Source organism: Sinohyriopsis cumingii, chromosome 14 (genome assembly GCF_028554795.1).
Source record: "Sinohyriopsis cumingii isolate HCF-2022 chromosome 14, ASM2855479v2, whole genome shotgun sequence".
NCBI classification, from domain to species: domain Eukaryota; kingdom Metazoa; phylum Mollusca; class Bivalvia; order Unionida; family Unionidae; genus Sinohyriopsis; species Sinohyriopsis cumingii.
Window position 1 is genome coordinate 35,535,249 of NC_142974.1, and position 25,931 is coordinate 35,561,179.

Below are 25,931 nucleotides of genomic sequence, written 5' to 3' on the forward strand. Positions count from 1 at the left end.
ATTTAAGGTGTAGAGAAGTGCATTTTCGATGTGAAGTCTTTCTGAGCGCCATAAAAACACTTTTTCATTCTTGTTCTTTACCTAGATGCTCAGAAGGGCTTCCGTTTTATGATTCATGCATCTTGTTGCGTGCCATCCATGACTGCACATCGAAAACACACCTCTCTACGCCATACATGATAGTATCAACTTTCGCTGGGTGCCTGGATTTGCATGTTTGTGTATCATCAGCGTACAATTTGGCGAGACACCGAGTGACGATATATGACACTTCAGACAAATGTATAGAATGGCGACAAAGGGTCCGACAATAGAACACTATGGAACATCGAAAAACAGATCACATGGACTGGAATGTTTTCCTTTTAAGGGCATAATTTGCGTACTGTAAACTAAATAGGACTTGAGCCATAGTAAGACTGTATCTTGAATGCCAAATACATGCTGGAGACAGTGAAATAATATAGCATGGTATACTGTATCAAATATTAAATACCGCAGACAAGTCACAGGTGCGGAGTGTAATCTGTGCACTATCCAAAGCAGAGAGAAGTCATTCCTTTCCTTTCACAAGTGCAGTTTCAATACTCTCGTGAGGGCGATATGCGGACTGCAGATTTGCTAAAAAGACTATTTAACTTCAGATGAGATACAAGCTGCGACTTAATAACCTTTTCTCAAACTTTTTATATGGGGGGGGGGGTGTTTAGAAGACTGCGGTTGTTAATGGTGTATTTTGTCTTGTAGATTAATTTCATTTGTTTATTAGCTGGTTTCGTTCGACATATGGTACTTTACGTAAATGATACATTTAAAAGATCGCTACTGTAAATCAAGTATTTTAAAATGTATGTTATATTTTGTATTAATCTAGTTAACAACCTGTTTTGCAGAAGTCGTTTTGAAAGGTAAATAAACTTTGGGAGACGTGTTGTATTGTAGACGGTTTTATATCACAGATTTATTTTCCCTTACTGCATGATATAAATCAATAAAGGTGTATTCCTGTTCTATTCTCTTCATAAAACAACTAGACATAGAAATTCAATTCTCTATTTATTTTTTGATCACTATTACCCATGTTTACAATTACAGATAATGTAAATATAATTTTACTCATAACATGTAGTCAAATTTATAAGCGATAATGCATATAAAAAAAACTTTCAATTTTCAAGCTAACATTGCCATTCAATCGCATTACACGTATATTGCCATGCTTACGAGCACACATTATGAGTTGTGGCAACACATAATATACAGGTCGTCGAGCTGCTGCATTCCTCCATGTACATTTCATTTTAGTTTAAGACTTATCTTCATGTGAAGAGAAATTCATGGATAGGGGATAATATGCATTAGAAAATAATATGCCTTAGGGCATAATCTGCCTTAATTTCCATTTGCCTAACTTTTCCTCTTGTCATCATCGTTACGACTGGTTTGGGTGGACATCTTTCCAGAAACGAATTAATCAAGACATTTTTTTATCGTCTTATAAAGGATCAAATGTCACCAGTAATAACAGAAAGTTAATTCACACGTAACTGGAATATGTTAATAATCGTTAGTTTTAAGCAATACTTTTAGCATTGGTGATCGCTGTTGCGAGACAAATATAAACATGAACTGAATGTGTCGGATGTACTCGTTCGTGAATTGGTCCCAAATAGAGTTCAAATACACTATGTTCACCCCTTGGAAAGATGTACGGGAAAAACATTTTTGTGATCAGAGTGTATGATGGTATCGATGGATGAAGTGTGCATACCTAACGGTGTGTGTGTGTGTGCGTGCGTGTGTGTGATTTGGATTTTTAACGTAGCTTTAACAGACATTTTTCAGTCGTATTGCTACGATGCCCGCAATGTGGCAGTTTATGGTGATTTATAGCACTGGGACATCATCCCGCAGACATGTAGCATGACGTCCCACTCAGTCACATTATCTTGACATCAGGCCGATCAGTCCTAACACTGCTATCATTTTTCAAAGTCCTTGGTATGACTCGGCCAAGGATCGAACCAACGACTTCCCGGATCCGAGGCGGACGCTCTAACCAGTAGGCCACGGGATGCATACCCAAGTTAAATTCCTACTAATTAGCTTTATTAATTTGTTTCTAATATAGTCGAACTAAACATTTCACGCAGTATAGTTACTAGTTAGAAATAATTCTAGCAACTTGCCAGTTTAAATACGATATTGATTGAAATAATATTTCTTATACAGTCACTTTCAACAACACGGTATCCATGCAGTTTCCTCGATTGAACAACAATGGGTATGCTTACAACTTTCCTACTTGCAGTAGTGATGTGATTCCATCTTTTATTTCACTTGAAGAAACTTCCGCATCTAAATTTATCAATGTTTCCATCGTCATCAGCAATATCAACTGCCCCGCCACAATTACCTGCACTTCTCACGCCGATATATCCATTACCCTATCTGCAGATGCCCACTTTTACAGTCCCCAGCTACAAAAAGTTCTTTACTTGACCACAGTTTCCATGACGACAGATTTCATTATCCACATCGCACTATCTATTCAAAGTATAATTCGAACAGTTATCGCTGACACCCCTAAACTCCATCTCTGGCAACCAACTGAATTTTACATACATACTTATATCTTGTTTATGTTTTTGGCAGGCATCAGGCATCTCGACCGGTCGATTGTCTCATTCAGCCATACCTGTGTGTTTTGTAACTATATTTGGTTATCGGGTAAACCTTTGTCAAGTGTGTTAATTACATTCAAGTCAAATTTGTAAGGCCGGTCGACACATTTACATGAGACATGCTAAGACGCGCTAGGTTGAAGTTTATTTTGTACTTACTTTGTGTTTTTGTTGTTTGTTTTATCTTAATTGCATCGAGAGTGACCTTAAAACAGGTAAGAGGAAATCTAGTTAAGAACGACGAAGAAGGAAGGACGAAATTGAGAAGGAAGGACGAATTGTCAGTTGAATTATCCAAGGAAAGTGTGGCTTATGCAAACATTTCTCTTGCGGACATTAGCATGACATCTGACAACATATCTATAGTTGAGCACGACTATAAACGGAAAATAATTATGGCTTGCCCATTTGATTTCAGCAACGGCCTTCTACGCTACCGGATCGGGTCACATAGTAAGCATTCCTTTCTAGTATGGTTGTTAATACTTGAATATGATTGGTCGTAACTTTATAATATATCCTATCGTGTAAACGAAATCTAGTACGTATATCACAGTTTAAATACAATATTATTTTTGAAATCTTCACAGCATATTATTTAAGAGCAATTGTTTCCATTTATCTGATATACGGTTCTTTTATTTCAGATGTGGATCTGAATAAGGAAATGTTCACTGGTAAGCCCGGAAATGTTTTTGTGTGTGTGTGTGTGTGTGTGTGTGTGTGTGGTCTTGTATACAGAATGAAAACCTGGTGTACTTCAGTCGAGTTACGATCGAATCACACCTATTGTTCACGTGCACACGGGATTTTATCGCCATTATTCATTCATTTATTCTTTTATTTATGCAACAGTCAATTATATGAGTTATACATTATATGGACTATATACCTTTCTGCACATGTCAAATCAATACACTTCTTTCCTGTGTTATCAGAAAGAACCCCTTGGAACTTCTGCAGCCAGTCAGTTATCATAGTGCTTTTAATATCAAGTTAAAATAGTGATTTTGACATTATGTTATCATAGTGTTTTTTACATCAAGTTATCATGGCGGTTTTGACATCGAGTTATCATGGTACTTTTGACATCAAGTTATCATAGTGCTTTTGACATCGTTCTACTTAAACAAGCATAGTGATGGGTTTGACAGTTCTCCATTTCTGGGCATTTACACCTTTACAAGCTGTATCAATCCACTTAAGCGATTCCGAGTTACATTTATGTAGAACAGCCATGAGCTGTTCCGATTGATTAGACTTTAATATCCGAATAAATACATTCTTGATATGGGATCATGCTTTTTGGTCCTTAGATTTACAAGTGAACCTACAGGGCGAGTTTCATCATTTGGTCCATAAATAAAGCTTTGAGTGATAGAGAAAGGTCAGAAATTCGGAGCTAAATCACCTTAATGATATGCATTGATTGTGTGCTAAGTTACCATGCTGGACTGAGATATTATTCACGTAAATCCACACATCCATTTTCTTAGAGCTTCTGAGAAGTCCACAAAGTCAGCCAATTTCATATATTTTCTGTACAATTTCAGTCGTTTTACTACATTACAATAAACTGCCAATGGTGCTGCAAGCCATCGAGTGGTTACGGGAACTACCCTTGCTCCATAAAGTGGTCCTAGTGTGGAGCAACCCTAGGCAACCAATTTCTCATGACATCAAGTGGCCACAAATCGGTGTACCAATAACCGTAGGTTCAGTATAATGTTTTTTTCTCGACCTTATATAAGTTCAGAAGGAATGTATGTCCAATAGGACATGCCTTTCTTGTAAGTTGTTTGCAACTTCCTCCCTGTTTTATTAGAGGGTGGGGGTTATTGTTTTACTTTCTTTTCTAAGCCTTATCGTGTACACATTCTCGGCTGCAGAATATTTCAACCACATCCCAAAGGATTTGCCAAACCAAGACATTTAGCCAGTAAAGCCAACATAAATAGTATTATCTTTCACATTTTAATGGATTTTTCTACCTCTTGTTTACAAAGAAAAGATTCTAACCTGCATCTAGATTTACTTGCATTGCTTAATATTGCATAGTTCTGATTTGGAAATATTGTTGGTTGTTTGGTATCCCATGCTTGCAAGATTATGTAACTTGAATAAGTTTACATAAAAAAATGAATTTAATTTTTAGACGTGTTTCAAATGAAGTCACAAAATAAAAAGAATTTTTAAGAAACAAAGTCTGCCGTCAATTTTAAAATCGAGCCTGATACCGCCCTGGTCGTAAGGGTGATATCTCCGTTTGTGACCTAAAGTTCTTATACATATAACCTTATCAACCTTTAAGAGTTTCATGGAAATTTATCGTCTTTCTTAATGACAAGACTTCCTTCATCAGCTCTATCTATCTATCTATCTATCTATCTATCTATCTATCTATCTATCTATTTTACCATTTCTCTAAATAGATAGTTACAAAAGATAATTCTGAATGGCATTCGATAAGCCCACTGAATGGTATTCGATAAGCCCAAAGCTCAGTTATTCGAGTGACCTTCTTTCTTAAGACTATGGGCACCGCAAAGTTAGAGAAAAAAACATGAAATCTGGATAAAATCAAAATTTATTTCTGTAAGAAGTAGCCATGTTGATGATCTCGATATTTAAAAATTAGCCATGTTTTGTTTGCGATTTTAGTCTCATTGAACAGATTGCAAACCATGACTTTGGCTTTTACATTTAGGTCATCAAAACCGATAATAGTCTAAATGCTCGCTTCCTTCCCTTTGATGCCATAGAAACAGATGCCATCCTTCACCTGGACGATGACAGCAGAGTCCAACACGATGATATTCTCCTTGGATTCAGGTTATCTCCCCCCCCCCCTCAAAATCCAAATACATAGCAAAACGAAGACACGCACGCACGAAACGAATATCCACAACTACTGTTTTATGTTAAATATTGACAGATAAATTGAACAAAGAAACCATGGAATTTTAAAAGATGAATTATATTTAATCTTTACGTGAACTCGTTGAGATACTCATGTCCTGCTGTATCTATTAAGCTCATATGAGACATGAATTCTGCATGGATAGGGAAATGTCCACTATCTATCAATCCTACGGAGGGAGATTACCACCATAATTATATGCGTGTATTTTTTAATCTTCATTGATGCATTATTGTAAATAGCTGCTTGCAAGTGCTACTTTCATAATTCTATCCATGTCTTTTGTATTCTTCATTGATGCAAATTGTACGTGGCAGTTTACGAGTGCTACTTCCTCTGCACAACTGTTAATAGCTGATTGCAAGTACTACATTCATAATTCTAGTCAAGACTTGTCTATTCTTCAGTAGTGCAAGCCGTAAATGGCTGTTTGTAAGTGCTTAGATCTACTTTGCTTCTGCGTCATTGTATCTTGCAGTTTGCTAACTACTGAACTGATTCTGTATTTTGTCGTTTGGCAAACGCTATGTCAGTTAATATAAGTTTTACATATTATATTTATAAACTTGCCATATTACAATTACATCATTCCAACTCCTGTTTTCATACAGATTTGTCCTTGCAAAAATGTCAATACTAAGTTTTACCAGCATCGTCTTTGTTGTCCAACTCGTGTCGCCATCTGTCGTCATAATGGCATATTAGAGATTAGCATGGCATTATGCCAACCGACTGCGCTCTTAATTTCTCAAGTTTTTACTTTACCAGAAATAATTAATGCTCCCCACTTAGCTTTACGGCATTTATTTTGTGTCGATAAATATTGTAACTCTTTCAGTCCCTTTTTTTAAGGTGTAAGCAATGAAGTTTTAATCGACTCTAAAACCATTTGCTTTCTCGAAGATCTAAGTTATTTATAGCTTCTTTCGAAAACAGAAAAATATACACTGCAACATGGTGATCCATCTTCTTCAACCCAAGTTTTGATGCACTTAAGTATTTACTTTCATCGTTTAAGCAATCTGCTTCTTAGTGATCTCTCATTGCTTTGGAAACATTAGTTATTTTAACAAAGTAAGGATCAGAAATGACAACGATAAATATCGTACTCTTCTTTCAAAGCTTTCATCAGACGACCCCTAGTTGTAAGATCGTATTGTACGTCACCCATTTTGACGCACTTCACAGACGTCTTTTTCTGTGATACTATAGTACATATGCCAGGGCGAAAATATATTTCAGAACAACATCAATAGCACTCTTAAATAAAGTTTATAGGTTAAAACGACATTAAAAATTTAAGCATTCCTAAAGGTTTTCTTATTCTTATCACAATATTCACTTTGAAACATATTTTGCCGCAAAAACCGAAATAATCAAACTGTGGAAAATCATGTTCGGTATCATCATAAAAGTGTTTAATTGCGGTTAGAAGAATTAGATTTAGTGTATGCTTGTTTTCCGATACTTAATTTGCATTGTTAATGTACAGAACCCCAACCGTTAGATGATTTTTTTTAAAAAATACAAAACAAACAAACAGCTTTAAAAATATTGGCATCTTAACACTTTTATCTCTAAAAGTAGACAAAATCAAAGACAAAACACATAATGTTGCAGGTGATTTTACTTTTATATATTTTATTTCTTACCATTATCAAACCAATTAATAAAAAAATTGCTCGAAGAAATTTAAAAGTACAAAAATAGCACCTTAGGTTATAATTATTCAGCTGCTCTTTGTCACATTAAAGATTAAACAAAAAAAACTTTAAAATAATTTTTTTAATATGAATGTAGTGACGCATGATTTCATCTTATTAACTGTACTTCTTGCAGAATAAAATTATTTTGGTGAATTATTTTTGATCAGAGAGAGAGAGAGAGAGAACACAAAACGGCATATTTCATTAACTTATTGTAATTGTATAAATGTATCCTGGGTCTATGTGCGTGTTTTTGGGACAGTCATAAGGACTTTCCTTCAGCAAGAATCAACAAGAGAATAAAAAAAAAAACTACTAATCTTACTGGAAAATTATGACAGGTAAAATTTTACTGATCACTGTCTTTTTATTTGGTTTGATTTTATTTAATTGCCTAGATATATCCTGGGTAGGTGAGAATGTTTCGGACAATCTTGTGCTAGCTCCATGGCTTTCAGGGTGATAGGTAGACAAATTTAAACTGTTTAATTCAAGTGTAAGTTGTAGGAAATAATCAAACATAAAATTGCTGGACAGATTTGGGTTGGTAAACAAGTGTTAAAAAACATTGCCTAAATTTTTAGAACAGTTGTTGCTTTAATATCCTTCAAAGGAATAGCCTATATAAATCTTAAGGATGCACACATAATGGTCAACACATACTGGCTGCTTAACATGGTATTAGGTAAGGAACCGACAATATACCATTTTTCTGCTAAATGGCTTGTCAAATGGACAAATGTACGAACCGGTTGCAGATGTGCCTTAGATCCTTCTAATCGGGATTTCCTACCATTTGACGTGTGACAAGATATATGTGTAGCCTTAAAAACTTTAAAAGTTTTTAAAACATTATGTGGTGGGGGTTCTTACTCTTCTAACAGAAAACTATCACATCTGATGAACATACATGTAAACATTTGTATTAATCTTTTTAACTGCTACATTAATTTAATTCCAAATGTATCAAGCAAGTTTGGTCCGGTATTGTAGCAGTAATAATACAAACAAAATGAGCTGGTTACTGGTAGCGGTAACAACGTTTTATATATATATATATATATATATATATATATATATATATATATATATATATATATATATATATATATATATATATAAACTGCAGGTTAACAGTAAATATTCATTTCATACGGATGAGAGAATAAACAGAATCTTCATCTCAATAATCTACTCTCTCTCTCTCTCTCTCTCTCTCGTGAATAAACAAGAAAGAGAAAGTACAGCCTTGATGTGCAGTTTTCTGCAATTTGCTCAAACCATACTATGTCTTTACTGATACAAAATGCAGAATTTGCACTGCATTCTAAAATAATAAACGCTCTCACTTGATAACATTGTGAATGAGAATATATTAACAAATTGGAACCGTAAACCTTGCTTGTAATCGGCTACCCTGTTCTGCCACCGTGCGGTAACGGTAAATGACACCCACAAAATATCCAAATAAAAATGGGGTGGGAAGGGTCAGCGGGAATATACTATAATATAATATACATTTAATTGCATCCAGTGTATACATTTCATGCTGACTGTAATCCGGTAATATTATTTGAATGATATTTTTAAGAAGACGCACAAACATGCCGTAATGTGGTATAACCTCTTGCTACTAGGATCAGGGAAGTAGTCGTATTGCAATAAACTGACGTGTCACGGCGCCATTCGTTGTCATAATGAGGCATTATTTGATGCTAACTTCCGTGATGCTAACTTGCAGCGTGATTGATGCTACATTATAATCATGAGTTTAGAATATGCAGTCTGTGTAACTTACGATATAGCATGTTTATTAATAGAATATTACAACTTGTAATAACTGACATAGCATTTGCCCTACGACAAACTAAAGAATCAATTCAGTAGTTAGCAAATTGCAAGATGCAGTGACGCAGAAGGAAAGTAGATCTAAGCACTTGCAAGCAGCCATTTACAGCTTGCATCAATGAGAATAGAAAATTCATGACTAGAATTATGAATAAGACAACTATAACATACACACGCAGATAGGCAACAATACAGACAAAGAGACAGATAGATATTGACATGACATGCAAATATTTATTTCGTAGCGATGAGTTGCTTACATCTCATATCTCATTACTATTGTACCAGAGTTTGGCAAGAGGAGAGAGATAGGATCGTGGGATATCCGGGTAGATTTCATTCATGGGACTCCAAACGTCAGAGATGGCAGTACAACATGTTTCATTCTTGTAAGACTTCCATTGTCCTCACGTCAGCCGCTTTCTTCCACAAGGTAATGCTTACATATCTATCTATCTATCTATCTATCTATCTATCCGTCCGTCCGTCCGTCCATCCATCCATCCATCCATCTATCTATCTATCTATCTATCTATCTATCTATCTATGATTAACTCTGTGTTTATTTAGGGTTTTATATCTTACATTATCAAACTGATTGGTAAGACTGACTCATTACTAAGTTTTTAACAAATGAAAAGGTATATCATTTCAAGATCATTGAAGTCAAGTATTTTAATTCATTTACACACCACGGCTTTGTCTGGGTAGGATTCAAACCTGCATCATTCAGGTCACTGCTTCTTTCGATCGCCAGATTTTACAAGTTAATTTGGACAAGTAACGTCTAATGCAACATTTATTTAAAATAACATTTATCCTTTGACCCCCCCCCCCCACACACACACACACACACATACCCGAAGACTTTACAGGTTCTGCGGTAAACTGATGTAACAAACATATGATACAGATTAATTTTCATCTGTTGTTCCTCCACATTTCTAAAGACTGTCTCATACTGCATCCGTCGACCCTCCGCATTTCTGAAATCGGTCCCACATTGCATATATAGGCTATCCACATTTGTGAAGGCCGTCCCGTACTGCATCTATTTACCGTCTACATTTCTGAAGCCTGTTCCAGGTTACATTTGTTGACCTTCCACAAATTTTCAGTCTGTTCAGCTGTTGAGCCTTCACAGTTGTGAAGCAATTTCATCTGGTGACCCTACATATTCCTGAAGAATTTCTGTGATTTTGGTCGATCGATGTACCAATATGATGATATTTCATCCAACCACATTCCTGCAGACTGACAATGTTATCTGGAACAGTGATGTAAAAATGTTATCATATTTGATCTGTGGACCCTACACATTCCTGAAGACTTCCCATATACTGTGGAGAATGTATATATTTGATCCATGGGAACTGACAATAAAAGCACATTTGGATTGAATAACAAACACAAACGCATGATGCAAAGAAAGCTAAGAGAAGGTTGATAAAACATTGGTTTTCTGCAGAGTATTCCACACACGAGTTCATGTATCAGAGCAAAACGGTCATGTACAATTTCAGCACAAAGTAACGATGAACGGTGGCGGTAGTTTTCTATGTGAATGATACAGGAGAAAGTATAATAATGATGTATATCATTCGTGGAAATTCGATCATGCAGACCTTTTAAGAAACAAAAAAAAAACATAAATATTAAAGTCACATGGTATGTGCAACTAGTTGGGTATTGACCGTTTTAAATATTTTTTTTCTCCACATTTCTTATCCCTGTACAATAACAATTTTAGAACACTAATATATATATATATAAGCTCATGGACCTAGGTTTATATATATATATATATATATATATATATATATATATATATATATATATATATAAACCTAGGTCCCTGACCTTAACCATGGTGATGTTTTAGATCTTTTCTACCAATTACAGCACACTGATAAAAACAATTGTTTGTAGAGAATATTGTCTTTATAATGTAAATTGACATTTTATTGGAATTTTCATTGTCACTGGTAAACATTTAATTGTATACATTTTTTAGAATATCTTTAACATTCATACCTTAATCTAATGTTGTGAATTTTTTCCAAATCCTACCCAGAAAGTGTCAGAGTCTCTGAATAACGTACGCATTCCAATAGCATATTAGTTTAGAAGTAAAATCATCTTTAACAATCAAGAAATAAAGAATAGTTTGGTTCAGTATTTGTTGAGGAAGGAAATTGTTGGATGATAGTGGATTGGGTATAATAATAATAATAATAATAAACTATCTTTAACGAGGATAACACATTTGGTCATGACTGACCCATCTGCCATGTTGTCCTCAGTTTGTGTAATAAAATAATAACAATAGAAGTTCATGCACATAACCATATATCGTCGCACACTCATTTGACTATGTGTGACTATACTGGGAAACATACAAATATATATCAATTATGGATATGATTTTAAAGTTTGCTATTCAGAGCTTTTAATATATCATTCCAGCTGGTCTAGAAAGAATTTCTTTAATGATAATTTAAAAGAAGCAAGGGATGTTGAATTACGTATCTTCATTGGTAAGGAATTCCATACAGTAGGTGCTGATACAGAAAATGAGCTTTTGTAATGATTGGTTTTCGACCAAGGAATCTGGAGATCGTTGTTTATCGTCGATTGGAGATTACGCTCAGTATTTGATGATCTTAGTTCAATTATGTCAGAGATATAATCTGGAGAAAGACCGTTTAAAGACTTGTATGTCATGATTCCTTTAAAATAAAGAATACGTTTTTGTATAGGTAGCCATTTCAGACGTGAAAACAAAACATTTGAGGGAGTCATAACAGGAAGTTTCAGTATTATTCGGGCTGCCCTTTTCTGGAGTCTATCAATTTTGGACAGATTATAATTTGATGTGTTTCCCCATATGGTACAGCCGTAATCTATCAGTGGTAGTATATAACCCGAAAAATAAATTTTAAGTGATTGTGGAGGTAGAAATTTTGAAAGCAATTTTAATAGAGTTATTCTTTTGACTACCATTGCACATAAGTGATCGATATGCGCATTCCAGCTGAGGTGTTGATCAATGTAGATACCAAGAAGTTTTTGATTTTTGACAATAGATACATCTAAGCCATTTTGAGTTAGAAGTAAATCCATGTTAGTGGATAGACGCTGCCTTGTTCCAATTGTCATACATTTCGTTTTAGAGCTGTTAATATGCATTATCTTTTGATGACACCAAACTGATATATTGTTGAGGTCAGTTTGAAGTTTATTTTTAATGGAGTCTAGAGATTTATCAGGTATGATTAATACATGTTTCTCTGACTTGATAGGACTTTAAAAGGAATTAATGTTAAAATTAAATTGGAATTAAGAACGCTTCAGCTTCAGAAAGAAATGATGGAAATGCAGAGAGAAAAATAAAACGCAAATACATAGAGAGATAAAGCAATTGCAGATACAGAGAGAAAGAGAAACAAATGCAAAGAAAGAACAAAAAGAGGAAAATACAACTGCAAATCAAGAGAGAAGAAAGAGAAATGCAACATAGATTAAGAGAACTAAAACTGGCAAGCAGAACGCTTTCTGCTCTTTGCATACAAGTTCCGGTTTTAATGTTACATTAAAGATGTTTGGTTAGTAACAGAAATACAATGATGTTGTGGCATTTCTGCGCACCTAAGGTTTCCGTCACCAATACTAAAACAAAAAGCATACCGAATACGACCGATTGACGAAAATAAATTACTGCAATGCTTACCATTTGAAAAGAGGCAATTGCCACCAGAATATTCTGTTCAAAATAATATTAATTTTGAACACACGGGATACCAACCCCGTGTTTTCGTGACTCGCGATATGTTGGCTAAATCTGCGCACAGCTTTGAAAAGATGTAAAATTTATCCATTGGGCTATATAAATGAAATACATTATTTTGGACTGTTCTGTCAGCAGTTCAGTCCAGTAATTAGGTCAGGTTTACAGCTGGTTTTACAAAATTCAACGTAACAATGCAATAAATGGCAAGCGATATTAAGCCAATTCAACCGATCTTGTAAAATAATTAGTAAAGTTCAACATTTTATAATACAAAAAAAATAAGCTATTATGTTAAAGAGGAACAACAATGAATAGGGTTAAATGTGTTTACAACGTCTTTTTATTATGAAAAATTATTCAAGAATTTAGAAACAGACTATAAGCCAAGGAATTCTTGAGAATCCCGTTCTAGCGGCAAGTTGACACTTTGGGTAGCAGACGATTTTGTACGTGTGGGACAACTTCCTGCAAAATTGGAAACTTGGATTAAAATGCAGAATTATTTTAAGGTATACATTTCCATATTTCAAATAATGTATTTATTTGTATGATTCTAAAAGATACATAGTAAATAGGATTTTCTGGGTTACAGCTTCAAGAAGGTCATGTAGTGGGTCTTCATGTTGACATTTAGAAATCACATTTTCATATACATTTCGAGTCGAAATATGGGATATTTTTGTTCAGTTTATGAATATCACGTTTCTTAATTAAAGTACGACTGTTCTTTATGGATACGAAATGGATTTTTAACACAAAATAACACGGGATCCGATGTTTACAGAAATGATGTACCGTTGCGCAGAATTAACCGACGCACATAATTGGCCGACAATGTGGTATATAAATGCTTTCTACACTTTGAAAAATTGCTGAAAACTTAAAATGGCAAGAGAAAATTTGTACTTAATTATCACAAAATATAAATTATTGGCAAAGCGTATGAAGTCTACACTTCACTGTAGGTACAAAACAGTGTTGATTTTGACATGGTTAAGGAATGTATCTTGAAGAGTTTTCAAGCAAGTTATATATGAATTAGGCATCCAGCAGCACAAATCTTCTGGCTATTACCTTGAAAGTCAAAGAGATTTGAAACGATTTCATCAGATTTTGAGGAACATGATTCGGTCATATTATTTTGATACAGTAACTGATTAGGATGCCGGCATTCATTTGCTGGTGTTTTTCTTTTAGGGAAACAGTTCTAGAGGCATTAGGGTTTAGGCCTTTCGAATTGGCTTTTGGACAAAGTGCTCATGGAGCATCGAGTTTATTAAAACAAAAACTTTTTTCAAATGAAGATTTCAATATTGGTCTTCTTGACTATGTCTCTGATTTCAAATAAAAGCAGTCAATTGCTTGTGAAATTGCATGAACTAATCATTACTCTACAAAGACACAAATGAAATAATGTATCACAGGAAAGGAGTTTTCAGCCAGGTGAAAGAGTTCTGGCTTTCTTGCCCATACATCAAAATCCTCTTTGGGCTAAACTGTATGGTACTTACACAATGAAACGAAAATAACTGACTTAAATTATATCTCCAACATTCCTGGAAGGCAGAAACAGAAACAACTTTGTCATAGAAATATGTTAAAGAAGTATTTAGAAAGGGCTAGCCCGACTAATTATTCAATCAATTTAGATGTACCTGTCCTACGTAGTGAGGATGTAGAATGCAATCTGACTTAGTAACTCTGGTTTAACTAACCTTCTGAATTCAGAAATAAAAAATAATCTGGACCAGGACTTTTCACATCTACAATAACAGGAAAGAAATGAACTAAGACAGCTATTAAGTGAATATGAGCACGTGTTTCTTTTTGTTTCTGCACAAACAAATGTAATCTATCATGACGCTGAAGTTGTAAATTCTACACTGGTGAAGCAGCATCACTACATGATGGATTCCCTCTAGTAGGAATGTTTGAAAAAGGAAATTCAGTTTTTACTGAAGAATGATTTGACAGGGCCAAATAGAAGTAAATAGAATTGACAATGTATTCTTGTGTCTAAACCAAAAAATATATTCCGTATATGCACTGATTATAGTCAACAGTGTCAATAAAACAGATTCATTAACATAGCTAGGAAGAGATGAATGCATTGACAAATTGAAAATGCAAACTATATCTCGAAGTTTGTCCTAATAAAAGGATTCTAGCAATTTCACTCAAAGAAAGAGAAAAGGAAATTTCAGTATTACTAACTCGAGATGGATGGACATTCAACATTCAGCACTTGATGAACATCATAACATCTGGTCCAGATAATTGTGACGCATCCATCAATGCTGTCATCATTTACAACGATACACAAAAATATCACTTGGAAGCCTTTCGGAAATTCGTTGATTGACTCCGTCATGCAAATCTGACTGTTAATTGAGTTTTGCCGTGCATGTGTCGGATTTTTAGAATATATTGTCAGATAAGGACAAGTTAAACAGGTGGAAGTTAAGGTAAAGGCTATTTCTGAATTCCCTGCGCCTATCAGTAAAAAGTAACTGATACTATGTTTGGTTATGTCTGGATATTATCGGACGTTTTGCTTAACTTTCTTCAGTATTGCCGAGCCTCTGACAAATTTATTGAATAAGAAATCCAAGTTTCATTAGTCTCACAAATGTCATATAATTTTTGACAAATTAAAGGCCACGCATAAAGGTGCACCAGTTCTTTCGGCTCCAAATGTTAGTCAATTATTTAAAATGTCTGTTGATGCATATGATGACGGGGTTGGTCGAGTATTGGTCAGAATAAAAATGGTGTGGATAATCCAGTGTTTTTTTTTCTTCTTCTAAAACAATGAAACAAGCACCAGAGAAGTTATTTCACATTTGGGAAGATATGTTTGGCTTTTAATATCGGCTTAGTGGCAGTTTGAAGTGTTTATTGGTTCAACTCCTTCTCCGATTATTGTATTTAGTGATCACAACCACCTTACTTTCATTAACAAGATGAAAAACTAAAATCAAAACTTGCTTAGACAAAGTCTCATGCAACAGGAATGCAACATTGACATTAGACAAATAAGTGGAATATGTAATGTAATTTCAGATGCCTTCTCGTGTGTATAGAAGTACTATAATGCTTTATGTATATTTTGTGTCATTCATAAGACAACGTCCTATGTAATTTTAATTATTATAATATCACGTGTATATTTGGCTAATATGTAAACGAAAGCATTATTTTATAAACCAGTCGTCCTTCTGAGGGGAGGTTTAATAGATATTTAATTTATATTCTGTACCTAAAAAAAAATATGTAATGCCTACCTTGATTTTTCACACTTATAAGAAGTAATAAGATGTTTACTTAAACTTAGGTTCTAAACCTGACCCTGTTTACGAGTTAGCAAAATTTTCCATTCCAAATGATTGGTTTTCAAAAGAGTATGTGCCCTAGTAGGTCACGTGACAATCTGGATATAAACGGGAATTTGGTAAACAATTATTCATTCTTGTTTCATATCGGTCTTTATGTGAATATATGATCAGAGTTTGCAGATATTCTGATAAAGTTTGAGAGCAATTATTTATTCAAATTATTAATTGGAATTACTGGACTGCTGGAGATGTGCTGCTCCCACAGCCTATGTGTGACCAACACTTTCTTCAAATGCAAGGAGATCCACCAGGTGTCGTGGAGACACCCATGTTCACGCCACTGGCACCAGCTAGACCTCGTCATCACCAGGCGTGCAGAACTGGCCAGTGTTCTCCTCACCCGCAGCTACCACAGTGCCGATTGCGACACGGACCATTCTTTCTTGGCCAGCAAGGTGCGAATATTACCCAAGAAGCTGCACCACGCCAAGAAGAAGGGTCACCCACGCATCAACACCTGCTGTGCAAGCAACACAGAGAAAACACAGCAGTTCATCAGCAAACTGAATGAAGCCCTCACCAAAGTGACACGTGATGACACCATTGACTCCAATTGGTCCCATATCCGTGACTCTGTCTACAATTCAGCCATCACAGCTTACGGGAAGATAGAGCGAAAGAATGTCGACTGGTATGAGGCAAACTGGGAGGTGATGAAGCCCGTGACTGAGGCAAAGATGAAAGCACTCCTGGCATACAAGGCTGCACCTAGCCCCAGAACACTACAAGCCCTCAGGATTGCAAGGAACAACGCCCAGATGACCGCCCGCCGATGTGCCAACACCTACTGGCTGAACCTTTGCAACAGTATGCAGACAGTTGCCGACACCGGGGATACAAGAGGAATGTATGAGGGTATCAAAAAGGCGACAGGCCCCCCCCCCAGCTACAAGACCGCCCCCCCCTCAAGTCCAAGACGGGTGAAGTCATCAGAGACCAGGGGAAACAACTGCAGCGATGGGTTGAGCTCTATCTCGAGCTATAGTAAACCCAAAACAATGTCACTGGAACTGCCCTGGACGCCATTCCAGACCTGCCTGTCATGGAGGAGCTAGACACACAGCCCACCCTGGAAAAGCTTGGAAAAGCCATCGATTGCCTTGCCTGTGGGAAGGCTTCTGGAAGCGATGGCATTCCGCCTGAAGTCCTCAAGAGCGGAAACCCGCACTGCTCCAGCCCCTACACATACTCCTCTGCCTTTGCTGGGAACAGGGATACATCCCACAGGACATGTGTGACGCCAACATCGTCACTTTGTACAAAAACAAAGGAGACCGTAGCGACTGCAACAACTATCAGGGCATCTCCCTCCTCAGCATCGTCGGAAAGGCTTTCGCCCGTGTTGCCTCGGCGCGCTTGCAGATCCTAGCCTCTCGCGTCTACCTAGAGTCACAGTGTGGATTTCGAGCCGGCAGGTCAACTGAAGACATGATCTTCTCACTACGTCAGCTGCAGGAGAAGTGTCGCGAGCAGCAGATGCCCCTCTACATTGCCTTCATAGACCTGACGAAGGCGTTTGACCTGGTTAGTCGGAGTGGACTCTTCAGACTCCTGCAGAAGATCGGCTGCCCTCCACGTCTGCTTGCTGTCATCATGTCGTTCCACGAGAACATGAACAGCACAGTGTGCTTCAATGGCGCAACATCTGAAGCATTCCCAGACGTCAGCGGAGTCAAACAAGGCTGTGTCCTTGCGCCGACGCTCTTTGCCATCTTCTTCTCCATGCTTCTCCAGTACGCATTCAAGGAATGCAGCGAGGGAGTGTACATCCATACCAGGGCTGACGGCAAGCTGTTCAACATCGCCCGTCTCCGTGCTAAGAATAAAGTCACAGAGGTACTCATCCGCGAATTGCTCTTCGCCGACGATGCAGCCTTGACATCACACACGGAAGATGGAATACAGCAGCTGGTATGCCGCCTCTCCCATGCTTGTAAGGAATTTGGACTGACCATCAGTTTGAAGAAAACAAACGTCATGGCGCAGGACGCAGACTCCCCTCCCTCTGTCACCATCGATGGGTACAACTTGGAAGTTGTCGAGAACTTCACATACCTCGGGTCTAACATCTCCAGCTCACTCTCCATTGATTCTGAGGTTAATGACAGGATTGCCAAGGCAGCAGCAGTGATGACCAGACTTAATCAGAGGGTTTGGAACAACCCCAACCTCACAGAAAAGACCAAACTGCGTGTCTACCAAGCCTGCGTGCTCAGTTCACTTCTCTACAGCAACGAAACATGGACCACCTATGCAAGACACGAGAGGAAACTCAACAGCTTCCACCTGAGATGTCTGCGGCGCATTCTGCACATCCATGGCAGGACAAAGTACCCAACACAGATGTTCTAGAACGCGCCAACATGAACAGCATGTTCTCCATTCTCAGCGAGAGGCGCCTTCGCTGGCTTGGCCATGTCAAGAGAATGGACCCAGGCTGCATTCCCAAGGACGTGTTATATGGGGAGTTAGCAGAAGGTGCACGACCAACTGGACGACCACATCTGCGCTACAAAGATGTCTGCAAGAAGGATATGAAGACGGCAAACATCAATGTCAACGACTTGGAGAGCTGTACAAACAACCGTTCCAGCTGGCGTCTAGCTGTCAGGCAGGGAGTTCAAAACGCAGAGGAAGAGAGAAAAATAAAACAAGCTGAAAAGAGAGCTAGAAAGAAGGATAAACAAAAGCTTACTTTTGAGCTACGCCATCGTCTCCCGCAGACGGACGGATGCCAAGAGAATTGGAATTACAATGTGCTCATTGCCTTTTTTTTATAAAACACTACTTTTGGGATTATTGAGAAGTAGCTAAAAGACATCATGGATTATATTGTTATACATCAAGACACTGAAAATGTTTCGATGCATTCGGAACATTCAATAATTTTGGACTTCTGATATGAGATTTAGGGTTATTTTGGGATTTATTTAATTCACAATAGTGCAAGTGTCTTTTGAAATTTCTATTTATATTTTAGCGAAATAAAAAATCCATTTGTTTGAATTTTATTTAAATTGTTGCTTTCGCTTCATTTCTGTTACATAGTTTTAATACCGCAGATTCGTGACTAAAGCTTTGTGCTATTATTTCTGTTGTTGCCAGTTTGTCTATATATTTTTCTATGCACGATGAATAAATTACAATGTGGTATATTGGAATCTGGGTGTAATTATTGTTATTACATTCTTTTTTTAAGGTCCAATACTTAGATAAAACTATGATCTAAAGATCTGAGAGGGTTTTATAGGACAAAATGAGTGGAGATATGAGATGTTAAATTTTCGTTTGAACAATGTTACACAGCCCTGGGATACTAATTTTGTGGAGGGATCTGGTGTGTAGTTTGCTGTTAAGAAAAATACAAGTTTTCCAGAAATGTACACATTTATATATACAAGATTTTTTTTAAAAATTATTTTCAAAGTCAAGAGATTTAAGACCGTCAATATCTAACTACTTAATTTATGTGGTATGTTGTAATAAAGGAACTCATAAAAAATAGCTTCACAAATCCACTTGCCCGACGTCCCTTGGCAAGTTGAAATTCATTTAGGGCAAGCTTCGTTTTGTAAGGTGATTTTTCACGGGTGAGGTAAAAACTAGGTGAAGAGAAAGGGGAGGGAGGGTGATGCTCTATGTTTTGCGATTTTTAATCTCACCACAGTAAATATATAAACACCTTTAGTTGGAACTTTTAGGTACCCTATTATCCAATTACATAACTCTTTATAGAGTGCCAAACATGCAGACTTTTACAAATTGGCTTATCAGAGATTGTTTAGACGCATTTCACGGTTTTCAAGGTTATTGTTTTATTAAGTAATAACCTTTAATAATATAATTCGTGAGATATTTTGACAGGTGTGTTTTGTGTGCATTTGTCCTTAATGACTAGCCGGCCACCAAAAAGAAGGGCTCATCATGGATTGTCATATTTAAATAAACAAAAAACAAACAACAAAAACAACAACAAAAACCTGATCAAACAACAGAACATTTACACACACACAAGCGGTGTTTGTGATTATTTGTGAGATAATTACAAGAGACGATGGAATACTTACTGGTTTTGCAGATTATTGGATCAAGTAAGTTTATTCAAATTCTTTTGAGGAAACAAAGTTGGTTGTCAAACATAGTTTATGTGCATGTCGCCAATTTTTAAGGTGGCTAGAAGATTATTGTTAATAGTATTGTCACTGAGATTTCTTTAACAGGTGAGTTTGGAAAAAATGAACTTGCTGATAATGATAAGCCACGTGGATTTCTTTAAAAAATGTGATCAATCTTTTGCGTGATGAACCGGTGTTTATCGGCTGTTGTTAATATGATAATACAGGAAGCCGATAGTATCTAAAATATTGTCATGTTTACCCCAACCCAGAATAGCCCAGTTGAAACATGTATAATCAAAGTAATTCTGACAGGCCATTGTTTGATGTCAAACATTGCCGAAGGCTAGCACTAATCCGTTACATAAAATTGTTGTGGCTAGAATTGAAGAGCCGGACATAGGAGTTGCGAGGCCGCCCGATAGCCAATTATCACCTTTGCAAACAGACAGACAGGTTGAACTGGCCGCTAAGACGATTGGACAGGGGCACAGCGCCACCCAATCAGAATCGAGATAGGGGAGAGACCTTGATTTGGGTAGAATGATATCCCCGCGTCTTCCGGCAAGAGTTAGTTCGCTGAGAGAAATTACCCAGAGTGGAGGTTAGCGTAACTCCGAATAGCCATTCGTTATTGGCGTGAAAATCTTAGATTCTTATACTCCTTCTTGAGAAGTACAGTCTGTTGGTTTATCGGCGCGTACAAAGCAAGGAATTACCATAGATTGAACGATAAGGAGAGGTAGAAAGGGTTAATTAGTCAGTTGTACTAATACATATTTAAGATTTATTTGTATAATCATAACATTCTCAACCATTCCGTCCTGTTGCATATATATTATCCCGGCTGGGAGTTGTGCGACAGAGTGAGCTGATTTCACAATTCTCTGTGGCAAACAGCATTTTGTTTGCACTTCATGTACTCATAGATCATTGTATTTGTAGTAACACTATAAGAGTTAGCTAAAAGTAGAGGGGGTTGACCGGCTTGAATTGCAATAAAACTAATAGAGAGTTATCTCACAGTAAGAGAATTGTGCTTTCCACACATAACAATTTGAGTCAAAGAAGAGAAAAAATGGATCAAGATGAGGAACAAACCGGCCCAGGCAGATCCAAAATCCGACAGTACTTTCACACAGTATACGAGGAAAATAGGATGATTGTCAATCACCTGGCTGGGTGTCAGACAATTGATTTTGAATTTGCCACCAACCCACCACGGCAAAGTGAAGTCCTGATGGGACTGCACACCTGTGGAGTGGATATAGGCAAAATTGAAGCACTGCAGAATGGAGGCCTTAATAAGTATGTGATTTACCCTAAGGGGGGGGGTGTCGCTGCTAAAAGAAGAAGACCTAAGCATAAAAGGGATAACAGCAAGAGTCTATAAAACGGAACCCTTCATAAGAACCATAGAGCAGAGACTGACGGAAGTACACGTGATGGGGCTCCCCATGGAAGTGGATAGCCGGGAGCTTGTGGAAAAGCTAAAGAAAAAGACAGGGGTGACAGTAGTGACCCACAAGATGGCAACAGTCTGGGGATTCGCCCCCATAAAGTATGGGAACAGACTGTTATACGTTAGCAGGGAGGAGGCGAAGAAAATCCCAATTTTCTTTTACGTGTTGGGATTTCGTCTGAAAACATGGTACAGGGGGAGCGAGCAGGATAGAGTTTACCCCCTGTGCCACCAAAAAGGGCATGGCCCCAGAGACTGTAACGGAATAGGAGCAAGCCCACAAGAACAAACCTATGCCAGCAAAGCGGCAGAGAGACCTACATCCCAGCAGAGGCAACAGCAACAACAACAACAACAACAAAAATTACAGCAGCAACAGGCAGAGGTCCTAACCCTGATAAAACAAGTCAGGGAGGAAAAGGAAAGAGAAGAAAGGATACAAACCTTACCTGACCTGGATGTAACTAAGATAGAAGGGCACAATACCCTAGAGTGGGAAGGGTATCTGAGTCCCAATAAAACTGCAAGATCCATCGTGCAGAACGAAGAGGAGATAACGACAAAAAACAGATTTGACGTACTAGAAGAAGAAAACCAACAATCAGGAGAAAACTCGCAGATAGAGACCCCATTGACATCGACACCGATGCCCAGGAGGAGGAGAGAAAAAAGGAGTGCAGATGTTATATCACCCCAGGAGAAACCACTGTCAAGACGGAAAAAGAATAAACAGGGAAGGAAAACAGCAGAAACAGAAACACAACAATTACAAGGAAAAGAACAGGAAGACGGGAGTGAGGGGTAAACGGAGTCAGAACCGGACACAGAAAACGACGCAGAACTTGAGGATGAAACCGGAACAACAATAGAATCTAGACAAACGAGTTAGACAGAAACGGAAAGCACAATTCAATCGACAGTTACAAGCACCTTAGAAACCCAAAGTAATACACTTTCATCAGTGGGGGGTAGAGAAACCAGTGCCCCTCCAGAAGATTCACAACTAAACACATAATAATATTTAATATAAAATCAAATTTAAACAGGTAATTAATGTAAACAAAAACAACACCCTGGTAAGAGGCAGGAATGGAAGGAACAAACTTGCAACTCCTGTCAGTTAATGTAAACGGTATTAATAGATAAAAGGTATACAAATTCCCAAAAGACTTAAACTATGACATATTGATGATACACGAAACGCACAATGGATTTAAAGACAATATAAAAGTAGCAATTGAAAGTCATTTAGACGGGATTTTAATAACTAGTGATTATATTAATACAGACATTAAAGGGGGGGTGGCAATGTTAATTAAAAATAAAAAGGGATTATCATGGGATAGAATAGAAGTAGGAGGGGTTTTTAAAGGTAGAATGATGCATATCATAGTGGAAGAAATAAACATAATTAATATATATATGCCTGCTAACAGGGAACAGAAGAAAGAATATTTAGAACATCTAAATAAATATATAGAAAAATATGCTATAGGGAATATTATAATAGGGGGTGATTTTAATTGGGTGGGAGACAATGTAGATAGGGAGGGAAACCTGGCTCCGAATGACATAAGTAGTGAAGGGGGGCACTTTACCGTCAATGGGAATTAGCATTAAAAACACCCCTGGGCAAGATTACCGTCAAGGGAAATTTAACATGGAGAAAAATCGTGGGTCAGATTACCGTCAAGGGAAATTAACATGGAGAAAAAAAAATCGTGGGGCAGTTTAGCGTCAAAGGAAATTAAACAGGGTGGGCCTTTATAGCGTCAAGGGCCTTCACTAAAGTGGACCTTTATAGCGTCAAGGGGAATTGAACATGGGATTTTTTTTTAAAAAAAAAATAAAATAAAATAAAATAAAATAAAAAAGGGGTAGGCAATGGAAAGGCTATCTCTTTTCGAGAAATATGGCTGGCCCTGAAAAGGGCCTTTGGGTTTTTCTTCTTCTTCTTTTAACTTCTTAACTTCTTCCACCATCCTCTTATTTTGTCCATCATTCCTTTCTTCTTTTTCTTTTCTGTTTCCGGCAGCCAGTCCGGGTGGCCCATGGCCCGGAACTTCTCTTGGATTTTCATCCAGTTTGTGTTCAGTTTTTCGAATTCATCCTTTTTTTTTCTATTTTCTTCTTCTTTTCTTTCCTTTGACCACTTTTCTTTGATCTTCTTGACCTCTTCGGTCAGCACATTCCTCATTAGTTCTTCAGCTTTCTTAAGTTTTTCTAACCCCCACTTCGCGAAACACCAATCTGTCCATTCTACAATGTCTTCTAGAAAGCACCTTGCACTCGTCACATGATCTATCGCTTCTTTTAACTTACCCACTTTGACATACGGTGGGTTAATTAAACCTCTGATTCTCTTCTCCTCATCCTCTATCATTTCTTTTACAATATTTACGGATAAGTGGAGGCTGGTTACTTGTCTTGAGACGAAGTCTTTTTTCACTGCATACCTCCATTCCTGTTCAACCCTTTCTACTACACTCAATCCATCCACCATCCAATACCCAACTTCCCATAAGATCGTTGTATAAAGCTGAAGCTGCTGGCATCTTCTTGTTTACTTATTCCGTAGAATGGGCTCCAATGGCCAACACTGTTAGTTTTATACTGAAAGCGCGTACGTGAAGGAAAACATCCCCCTAAAACATAAAATTGATCTTACCTAGATCATGACCCAACAACGCGCAGACGTGAAGGAAAACATCCCCTACTTTCTCATTTCATATAATAAAACCCTAACTATACTCTTCACATACGCTAAGAAACAATAAATAAACCCATAATCTACTATTCACACAAACATACCTGAGCTCTTATAAACACTAACACACCAACACATACCCTCACACAATGAAAAAAGAGTTAGTGTTTATATTCACACTACTCTACCTACACACATTGGCAAATTAATAGTTATTTCTTTTCTAGAGTATTGGGTAGCCCTCAAAAGGGCTGTTTTTTGAACTCCAGATGCACCTATCTAATGGTTGCACCTTCCTGGCCTGGCGCCACACACGCATCTTTGACTCCAGTCTCTTTTTACTTTTTGTCTTGAGAGTGCAGAGGCGGGATGATTCGCTTCAGCACCCCAATCCTCTGTTTCGGGAATATTGTAAGACATCCTCTCTTCTATTTTCTTTTCCTCTTCTTCCCTCTCTCTTCTCTCCTCCTCTTCCTTCTTTATTCTTGTTTCTTCTACGATAGCCTCCGCTAATAGTTCATTTACTATGCGCCTGGCCTATTCCAGGTGCATCTGGAGTTCTAACAGTTTCACAATTCTGCTATTCATTCTTGTGTTGATCAATCAACAAGGGTAGCTAGACTGCCGAGCGAGTTTCAATTTATACAGAAAGCGTGGACGTGATGGAAAACATCCCCTAAAAGCATAAAATTGATCTTACTTAGATCATGACCAAAAAAACAACAACGCGCGGACCTAAAAGAAACACTCACTCACTTTTTATGCTACCCATCATTATTTTAAAATTTTTTATAAATCACTTCAATAGACTATCCACATACGCAAAGCAATCCAATCTAACTCCAAATATACACCTCAAACACCAAAAAAAAAAAGACATCATTTTAATCTACTATCCATACCAACTTACTTAAGCACTTACTAACATAAACACATACCCTCACATTTTTTAAATAAGAGTTAGTGTTTATTTTCACACTACTCTACCTACACACATTGGCAAATCGATCGTTATTTCTTTTCTAGAGTATTGGGTAGCCCTGAAAAGGGCTGTTTTTTTTGTTTGCTATGGCATTCTTTTTTAGTTTCTAAGAATGCGATGTCCTCTGAGGATAGACTTTCTGGCGATAGGTCTGCTTCTTCGGAAAGAGAAGAAGAACTCTTTGGTGTCTATACGACAATCGACAAAGCCTCTGTCAGCTTCAGGTTGCTGCTGCTGTTGTTGTTGTTGTTGCTGTTGTTGCTGCTGTTGCTGATGTCTCTGAAGTCTGTGCTTCTCTGTCCATTCTTCTTTTTCTCTGTTC

General features: G+C 37.3%; 1 protein-coding gene across 1 annotated transcript in view; it reads left to right on the forward strand.

The window, feature by feature from the left end:
- Positions 1-2,729: 2,729 nt before the first annotated feature.
- Positions 2,730-25,931, forward strand: part of LOC149783568 (exostosin-like 3) — a 53,019-nt gene continuing 29,817 nt past the window's right edge. The window contains exons 1-5 of the mRNA XM_089931832.1: positions 2,730-3,137; positions 3,332-3,361; positions 4,238-4,395; positions 5,392-5,516; positions 9,447-9,591. Of these exons, the coding sequence (XP_089787958.1) occupies positions 2,804-3,137; positions 3,332-3,361; positions 4,238-4,395; positions 5,392-5,516; positions 9,447-9,591 (792 nt within the window). The 5' untranslated portion in view covers positions 2,730-2,803. The remainder of the gene's footprint in view (positions 3,138-3,331; positions 3,362-4,237; positions 4,396-5,391; positions 5,517-9,446; positions 9,592-25,931) is intronic.